The following is an 8260-nucleotide window of genomic DNA, read 5'->3' on the forward strand; positions in this document are numbered from 1 at the left end:
TAGCCTTCGAACACCGGGTTGTCGCGTGAGCGAACCAACAGGACGAATAGCGGAACGAAGTCGCGTGAGAGAGACACAAATAGTTCATTTGTTATTTCATTAGTCTCTCTTCTTTACAATCCCCAGTCTCAGGGCTATTTATACACGTCCATAGGCTTTTTGTGGACAATAATGCCCCTGCAACCACTACATATTCGGGGTATATTCCTGCCTACCGTAGACCTGTTCTGCCTTTTGGGGATGTAGTCCACCCTAGAAAACGCCGGCCCTCAGTTCGCCGCCTGGTCCCGCACCAGGCCACCGCTCCGTCGACCGAGCAGGCCCGGTGGACTGGTGCCGTCGGCATCTTGTCTCCCGGCGAACTCCTCTCCAAGCGAAAACATGCAAGATCAGCCATTTGGACTAGCGTTAACTATCCGCCTGGACGAATGGTCCGAACCACTTTGTCACCTCCGCCAACTCTTCGCGGAGCGGCTCCCACCGAGCTGAAACAACTATTTGCCGGGCCGAAAGCACATGCGCGGCTTGGCGCATTGCGGTGGTTCCGGTGGCGGCGTTCCTTGGACCGCTATTCGCCATGGCGAAACGGCGCCCCGCTCGTCTGCCCCTTTCGACCTAGAGGATAGGACAGACCTCGTAACTGAGTTGAGATGACAATTCGTTGCGGCGAAGTGATGGTGGCTCTGGGTGAACGGAGGGCGGCCAGACCGTCCGACGAAAACACGGTCGCCACCCCCCGGGTCCTCCCTGCCGGCCCACTTCTTGTCATTTCGCCGTAGCGAAATGCTGGCCGCACGTTGGGGGACGACGTCAGAGCCCGGGGGGTGCCCGCAGAGTGGGGCTGCCCCCAACAATTGTAATCAATCGATGTCTAATTGCATTTTAAAAAACTTTTCACAACAAAAACATGAGACGCAACCACCATAAATATATTCAACATTAAGGCAATCAACATGATTGTATATAGGAAAGTGTTAAATAGCAAGGGTGTCCATGGCAAACCACATGTATTTGGATCAGCTTTGCATGCCTTTAGCAAAAGGCTTGAAGGTCCTTTGCACCTTTCATCAATAGCAATGGTGAAATCGACGCTATCGATCCACAGAGCTTTTTTTTTTCCTTACGGTTTCATTCAGCAATTCAGTTACACGGACACCGTTCTCTCTCTCCCTCGGTCGGTCCCAAACTCCCAACCCAAAATGGCCAATCCCCTCTTGATCTTCCTTCCCCTCCTCCTCAGCGTCGCCGCCGTGCCTCACGCCGCGGACGCCGACGGGACGGACCCCTGCGCAGGCCGGCGGATCCACATCCGCGGCCTGCCCCCGCGCTTCAACGCCGACCTCCTCCGCCACTGCGGCGCCGACGCCTTCCCGCTAGCCGACCCGTCCGCGGCGGCCACCTCGGTCCCGCCCTGCGAGTCGCTCGCCAACCACGGGCTCGGGCCTCGAACTAACCCACGCAGCCAGTCTTGGTACCGCACCGATGCGCGGCTCCTGGAGGCCTTCTTCCACCGCCGCATCCTGGAGCGGGGCTGCCTCGCCGACGACCCGGCCGACGCCGATGCCGTGTTCCTGCCCTACTACGCGGCTCTCGACGCACTGCCGTACGTGCTCGATCCGGGCCTGCTCGACGAATCCGCGCGGCACGGCGTGGCGCTGGCGGAGTTCCTGTCGCGGGACCAGGCGCGGATCCTGTCTCGCCGGCACGGGCATGACCATTTCCTGGTGGTCGCGGGGTCCGCGTGGGACTACGCGCAGCCGCCGAGCGTGGAGCCGAGGCTATGGGGCTCGACGTCGCTGCTGCGACTGCCGGAGCTGGCCAACTTCACGTTCCTGACCCTGGAGTCCCGCACGTGGCCGTGGCAGGAGCACGCGATCCCGCACCCGACGTCCTTCCACCCGTCATCTCTCGGCCACCTCCGCGCCTGGCTCGCCCGCGCGCGCCGTTCGCGTCGCGCCACGCTGATGCTCTTCGCGGGCGGCGCCTCCCGCCCGTCCCGGCCCAACATCCGGGGCTCCATCCTCTCCGAGTGCGCGAACCGCACCGACGCGTGCGTCGTCGTTGACTGCTCCGGCGGCAAATGCGCGCACGACCCAGTCCGGTACATGCGCCCCATGCTGCGGTCCAAATTCTGCCTGCAGCCGCCGGGGGACACGCCGACGCGGCGCTCCACGTTCGACGCCATCCTCGCCGGCTGCGTGCCCGTGTTCTTCGAGGACCTCGCGGCGCGGAGGCAGTACGGCTGGCACCTGCCCCCAGTGCGGTACGACGAGTTCTCGGTGCACATGCCCAAGGAGGCCGTGGTGTTCGGCGGCGTCCTAATCGTGGAGACGCTGGAGGCCGTGCCGGAGGAAGAGGTGCGGAGGATGCGGCAGCGCGTGCTGGAGATGGCGCCGAGGGTGGTGTACCGGCGGCACGGGAGCACGCCCGAGCTGAGGGAGGCCGTGAAGGACGCCGTCGACCTCGCCGTGGATGGCGTGCTGCAGAGGATCCGGAGGCGGACGCGTGCACTGGAGGACGGACTGCCAGAGAGGATTTACGCGCTAGAGGAGGACAGCGTCGACATATAGGATCAGGAACATCCCCTTCGGCGGCATCAGGATATTATGATGCTGTGTTCCCTGTCCAAGAGTGAAACAGAGTGTGTATATGTTGCTGTTGTAGTGGAGAAATGAGATTTGTGTGTGTGTGTGTGTTTTTAAAGAGCTACTGGCGACAGCTTTGCCGGGCATGTATCGATAAAGAAAAAGGATACAAAGACACAGCACTGCAAACTCACAAAACAACAATCACCAAAGAAAACTTAGCACTCACGATGAAAGATCACCTTATGCGAGTGAGGGGAGCTTTTGTTTAGGGGAGAGGGTTCTCAACAACGATACCTCCAAGGAGGTTGCGACGTCCTTAGACGCCGCCATCGTCAACCGAATGACCGGCACTAGGTTTTTCAACCCAGAGAAACCCAGGAGATGGGGACATCACGACAATGGCCCTGTTCGTTTCGCTGAAAAGATAGGTTGAAAAGTATTATTCGCTGATTCGTTGTAAGAGAAAAACACTATACCATGACTGATAAACCATGCCTCCAACGAAAAACATGATGCAAAAAGCAACACCATTGCTGGATCAACAGGGTTAACTGTAGTAGTTTACTGTGTCGGTATGGTGCGAACTTGCTGGCTTCCGCTGATGAATGGCATTTTGAACAGTCTATACCTCGATTCACCCAATTAGGAGCCATGAAATGAAATCATTTTTGAACCATGAATGGCAAGAACGAAATGAAATCAACCAGCATCGGGAAACACATATTGACCTTTTACAGAATGAAAGAGACCAGTTGTGTCGTCGCAAAGAATGTTGAGATGATGATAGACAGATGGCATTGCCATTGTGCGTATGCTCTGTGTTCACTTAATTGTACAGTTGATGACTGTGTTTTTGGCGCATCAGAACTTAATTGGCACATACATAAACATCGACGATTTAGTGGAAGAAATAGGGACCGCATGTGTTATTGTGTAGTTGGAAATAAGTAGAGACGACACTGTCGACGTCTCAGAAAAATTACATGATCAGGAATAATCTAAAAGCAGGTATACAAAAGCACCAGTGGTCTAGTGGTAGAATAGTACCCTGCCACGGTACAGACCCGGGTTCGATTCCCGGCTGGTGCAAAAATTATTTGATTTTTTTTACCATTATTTTTGCTTATGTTGTTGGTTGATGACCAATCCACAGTTTACTACAAAATTGTTTGTTCTGTAATTCCTATGCCAATGAAGAACAGTCTCATATATACATCGATCGAATGATCAATGAAATACTAACCCAGAAGTGTGGCCAATCCACATCACACATAACTAATTAAATGATTATGCATATTTGCATATTTCAGTTGAGATCAGCCTCAGGTATGTCAAAAGAATATGGGATGAGAATAGTAAGAATTTACAAGAATTTCTTGAAGTATTCATTTGCTTCGGCCACCAGATGCTCGTCATCCCATTCATCACGGTAACTCTCAGGACGAGCTGCCTTGTTCATTGAATTAACAGCATACATCTGCTTCCTCCGTTCTTCCATTGGTGGATGGCCACATTGCTCAGCGAGCCAATCATCATACTCAAACTGCACATAAAGATATGCATATCTATGAAGAAAAATTCAAATGTATCAACAGTGAAATCTTAATATAAAACGATTGTGGTCAGGTAACAAAGCTTAACTAAGTATTGACAGACATCTCTAGGCTACCTGATAGTTTGAAAAGTTATGTGTGTATCTCTTAGGCAATCCACGTGCTTCTAGTTTCAAATAGAAAGCTTTCCCATCTTCCATCATCTTGTCTTTAGATGGAAGCTTGATCCGTCCTGATAGAACTCTAGCAACCCACTTAGGGCCTGTTTAGTTCCCCTCCAAAACGCCAAATTTTTCAAGATTTCCCGTCACATCGAATCTTTGGACGCATGTATGAAGCATTAAATATAAATAAAAAATAAAACTAATTACACAGTTTAGACGAAATCCACGAGACGAATCTTTTAAGCCTAATTAGACTATGATTGGACACTAATTGCCAAATAACAACGAAAATGCTACAGTGTAGTTTTGCCAAAATTTTCGGCAACTAAACTGGGCCTAGTTCAAACAGTGGAAAGGGAATAACCTGGAAAGAACAGAGGTTGGAATGTTTAAGATCTTAGAGCTTCACAGGGTAAGTTACAGGTGCATCTTAACTGGGGCATCAATTTGCAGCAAAACTGACTTTCCAAGGCAATCCGATGAAGGACAGATGAGGTGCCACTTCGGGTGGGAAAATATGCTTGTATAGTGGATCGACACGGTTGTCATCCACAGTGATAGTGCTATCATCTCCAAGGAATGGAAAATCATACAGGTAGCTAGGAAACATACAAATGCAAGAAACACATTATCAGATTAAGGTATTAAGCCAAATTAGCACAAAATGGCATGCTTTTGTAGGAAATGGGATGGCAGTGATACTGCAAATCACTATACCCAGTGCAGTGCATGATGACATCAGCTTTGATTGAGCTGCCATCCTGGAACACCACAGTGCCATCCTCCTGCGCATGGTCAATCTGCAGCCCGAGCATTAGATTTGCCACAATACTATAATACTGTGGCAGCTCCTCCAGTGCATAAAAGCTACCATATTTTGATTCACCAGGATAAAAGATAGTTTTACCATGGAATGAAGCCACAGATTATCGTAGCCAGGCTGTTTTTTACAGGTGGAAGCTGGTGCTGATCTATCAGCAATATGGACCTCTTCCGCCATGCTTGCGATGTCTCTCGAAATGTCAAATGCACTTGCCGAGGCCCCAATTACCATCACTACCTATCGTTGCAACATATAGTCTTCGTTAACCAAGGGAATGCATAATAGGAGCATACATCACTGGGAGGAAACGCACTTGATCAAGGAATGGCTCCGGCACACGGTAATTGTGGCTATGCATCTGCTTCCCTGGCCAAGCATCTACCCCTGCCGAAGTTTGTAAGTGTAAAAATTGATCACTGAAGGTAAAAAGCATCTGGAATTTGCAATGGCTGTAAATTGTTACAGATTTCTATCACTTTCATGGATGGTCCAAACATTGCAAGTACACATAGGAAGAGGAAGCCTGGAGTTACAGGTCAGGCAGTTTATTCCAGAACCTATCCGTGCTTAGGAGCTCAAATTAACGCTATCACAGATAAATTGTATAGTACCGAAACTACCGGGAATGACGGCGATGCGTGGCTCCGTGTAGTGACCATTGCAAACCACGACGGCGTCGTAGAACTCCTCGTCGCCGCTCCCCTTCTCCCCGAGCTTCCTCGACGTCACCGCCCACCTCCCGCCGTCCTCCCTCCTCACACTGAGCACCTCCGTCTCGAAGCGGACGAGCCGGAGCAGATCGAACCGCCGCGCGAACGCCTCCAGGTAGCGGAGCACCTCCTCGTGCCCGGGGAACCTGTGGGGGTCTCGGGAGCCCGCCGCGGCGCCAGCGGCGAAGGGGAAGTCGAGGAAGCCCATGGTCTCGCGTGGCAGGTTGGTGCGGAGCGACGCGTAGAGGCTGGAGTGCGTCGCCGCGGCGCCGAGCGGGTCGGAGGACGTGGCGGGGGCCGTGTAGAGCCAAGTGCCCCCCACGGCGGCGGCGCGCTCGAAGACGACGGGCGTGTGGCCCTCGCGGCGTAGCTCGCGGGCGGCCACCAGGCCCGCCGCGCCCGCGCCGACGACGGCGACGGCGAGGCGGAGGGAAGCCGACGGCATGGAGATGGAGGGAGCGCGGTGGAGTGGGCAGCGGAGAGCCGTGTGGAGTTTGGGATGTCGGAAGTTGGAAGAGACTTTTCTCCGGGTGCTATTACAAAAGATCGTAATTCTTTGTGTGCCTCAAAAAAAAATTCAGCGGTCTTCAGCGCCACTAATTTAACTTTTTCGTGTCCTTCATGCCACTTCCGTCAGTTTGGACGCTAAAGCCGTCAAACTGCAGGTGTGAAAAGACAAAAATATCCTTAAGTTCAAATATGTTATTAATTTTTTTTAAGCATCTTAACGACTTCAAATAAAAAAAACTCAAAACTAGAAAGTTGTAGATCTCGTCGAGATCTATAATTTTTATATAAAAATTATTTTCATTTAATTCCGTAAAAAAAATATGATTTGATATGATTAATATATCTTAGAAAAATCATATTATTTTTTTTGTGAAATTAAATGAAAAAAATTATATGAAAATTATAGATCTCGACGAGATCTATAACTTTCTAGTTTTGAGTTTTTTCATTTGAAGTCGTTAAGATGCTCAAAAAAATTAATAACATATTTAAACTTAAGGGCATTTTCGTTTTTTCACACCTGCAGTTTGACGGCGTTAGAGTCCAAACTGACGGAAGTGGCATGGATGACACGAAAAAGTTGGAGTAGTGGCGCTGAAGACCGCTGAATTTTTTCAGAGGCATACAGGGAATTACGATCTTTTATAATGGAACACAGGGAAAAGTCTCAAGTTGGAACGAGTGGGGCGTACCTTCTCCTGTCAGTTTTTCGTCGGGGGATGTGTTGTGTGTGTTTGTTTCCCTTTTTGCAGCCTGTTCGGAAGGCCGTATCGTATCGTGAATTATTTACTACTGGCTGGTTTGATATAAGAGAAAAATACTACTTCCAACTAAAAATTTACAATCGTTTACAAGCGAGCAAACAGGCTAGGATCGGCGCCGGCCGCCAGGCGGCGAGATTGCGTGAACGAACGAAGCGCTGCTGCCTAGCGCCCGTCTCGAGTCTCGTCCTCCGGTCGTGCGACGTCCCTTGGGCGTTGTCCGCCGCCATCGGAGGAATCAAGCCCGCACCTGTAATGTAGCCAGCCTAGCATCAACATTCCAGAGCGCATATTGGGCTTTGTATTGGCTATGCCGAAACAGGAAACACTCTGGGCCAATACGAAGAGCTATTAAAGCAAAACGCCCGCGAGAAAGCAAACAAAACTTTGCGGTCGCTAACTAGCAAACGAACTTTTTTAGCTAAAAAATTGTCAAAAGCCTAATTAAGATTGTCTCCAACGGTTTGAACCCATACACGCCACGCATTCGATGAATTGGGTAGCATACAGCGAATGAGTGCGTGACCCAAAACTCCCGTCTTCCAACAGCCCACGCATACTCACGCTCCGTGTCGCCCTCCCCGTCCTGCACGACCGACAACTCGCCGTGGGCGGCGGCCCTACCGCCGGAGGAACCGCCGGAAGCAGAGCTTGCAGGTGTGCGTGTCCATCACCAAGCAACAAGCAAGAATTCCTACACCAAAGATGGACGGCCAGTGCAGAGCACTGAGCACACACTTCAATGGTGGAGGAGCAAGCAGCTGCTAGCTTGCTTGGTTTGCCCTCTGGCTCCCTTGCTTTCTCCCTTTGCTTGCTCCGTCTGTGCTGCCTTTGAGCGGGTCTCACTCACTCAACCTAAGGATTCTTCACTATGTGATTTTGTTCTTCACCGTGTTCTTCGTTCCCGTTTCTTTCCCCTTCTTGATTCGTGCTCGATTTGAGTTTTGTTGTGAGATTTGTTTAGTCAGATTGATGCTTTGACGAGTGTTGAACAATCCTACCAAGTGGTTTGAATCAATTCCACTCGTGCATCAAGATCCAAGCCGATCTTTATTTTGGGGGAAAAGCTCGTTCTTGCTCGAATTTCTTCGATTTACAGAGTTACAGTTTAAATTGAGCAATGATCCCCTAGGAGTAGCTTTTTATCTTCA

The 8260-nt window shown here is 50.7% G+C and overlaps 2 protein-coding genes and 1 non-coding gene across 3 annotated transcripts; 2 read left to right on the forward strand and 1 right to left on the reverse strand.

The window, feature by feature from the left end:
* Window positions 1-909: 909 nt before the first annotated feature.
* LOC136486876 (probable xyloglucan galactosyltransferase GT19) lies at window positions 910-2749 on the forward strand. The gene has a single exon (XM_066483940.1). It carries the CDS (start codon window positions 954-956, stop codon window positions 2568-2570), a length of 1617 nt encoding a protein of 538 aa, XP_066340037.1. The 5' UTR covers window positions 910-953; the 3' UTR covers window positions 2571-2749.
* An 857-nt stretch (window positions 2750-3606) lies between these two features.
* TRNAG-GCC (transfer RNA glycine (anticodon GCC)) lies at window positions 3607-3677 on the forward strand. Its single transcript has one exon. It is a non-coding gene; the product is annotated as a tRNA-Gly (tRNA).
* A 38-nt stretch (window positions 3678-3715) lies between these two features.
* Window positions 3716-6347, reverse strand: LOC136486886 (flavin-containing monooxygenase FMO GS-OX-like 2). Its single transcript, XM_066483950.1, has 8 exons — window positions 5749-6347; window positions 5442-5512; window positions 5213-5365; window positions 5023-5105; window positions 4769-4904; window positions 4642-4669; window positions 4258-4403; window positions 3716-4131 (listed from the first exon to the last, which is right to left on the reverse strand). Exons 1-8 carry the CDS (start codon window positions 6281-6283, stop codon window positions 3952-3954), a joined length of 1332 nt encoding a protein of 443 aa, XP_066340047.1. The 5' UTR covers window positions 6284-6347; the 3' UTR covers window positions 3716-3951.
* Between the last annotated feature and the right edge of the window lie 1913 nt (window positions 6348-8260).

This window comes from Miscanthus floridulus, chromosome 1, assembly GCF_019320115.1.
Source record: "Miscanthus floridulus cultivar M001 chromosome 1, ASM1932011v1, whole genome shotgun sequence".
Classification (NCBI taxonomy): domain Eukaryota; kingdom Viridiplantae; phylum Streptophyta; class Magnoliopsida; order Poales; family Poaceae; genus Miscanthus; species Miscanthus floridulus.

What these genes read in the sequence shown, in the direction of transcription:
- LOC136486876 (XM_066483940.1), top strand. Translation starts at nt 954, where the DNA reads ATGATTGTATATAGGAAAGTGTTAAATAGCAAGGGTGTCCATGGCAAA.
- LOC136486886 (XM_066483950.1), bottom strand. Translation starts at nt 6,283, where the DNA reads ATGCCGTCGGCTTCCCTCCGCCTCGCCGTCGCCGTCGTCGGCGCGGGC. An exon ending in CGGAGCCATTCCTTGATCAA is followed by an intron (nt 5,366 to 5,441) that starts GTGCGTTTCCTC and finishes TTGCAACGATAG; the next exon opens with GTAGTGATGGTAATTGGGGC. An exon ending in TCATCGGATTGCCTTGGAAA is followed by an intron (nt 4,670 to 4,768) that starts GTCAGTTTTGCT and finishes TGTTCTTTCCAG; the next exon opens with GTTATTCCCTTTCCACTGTT.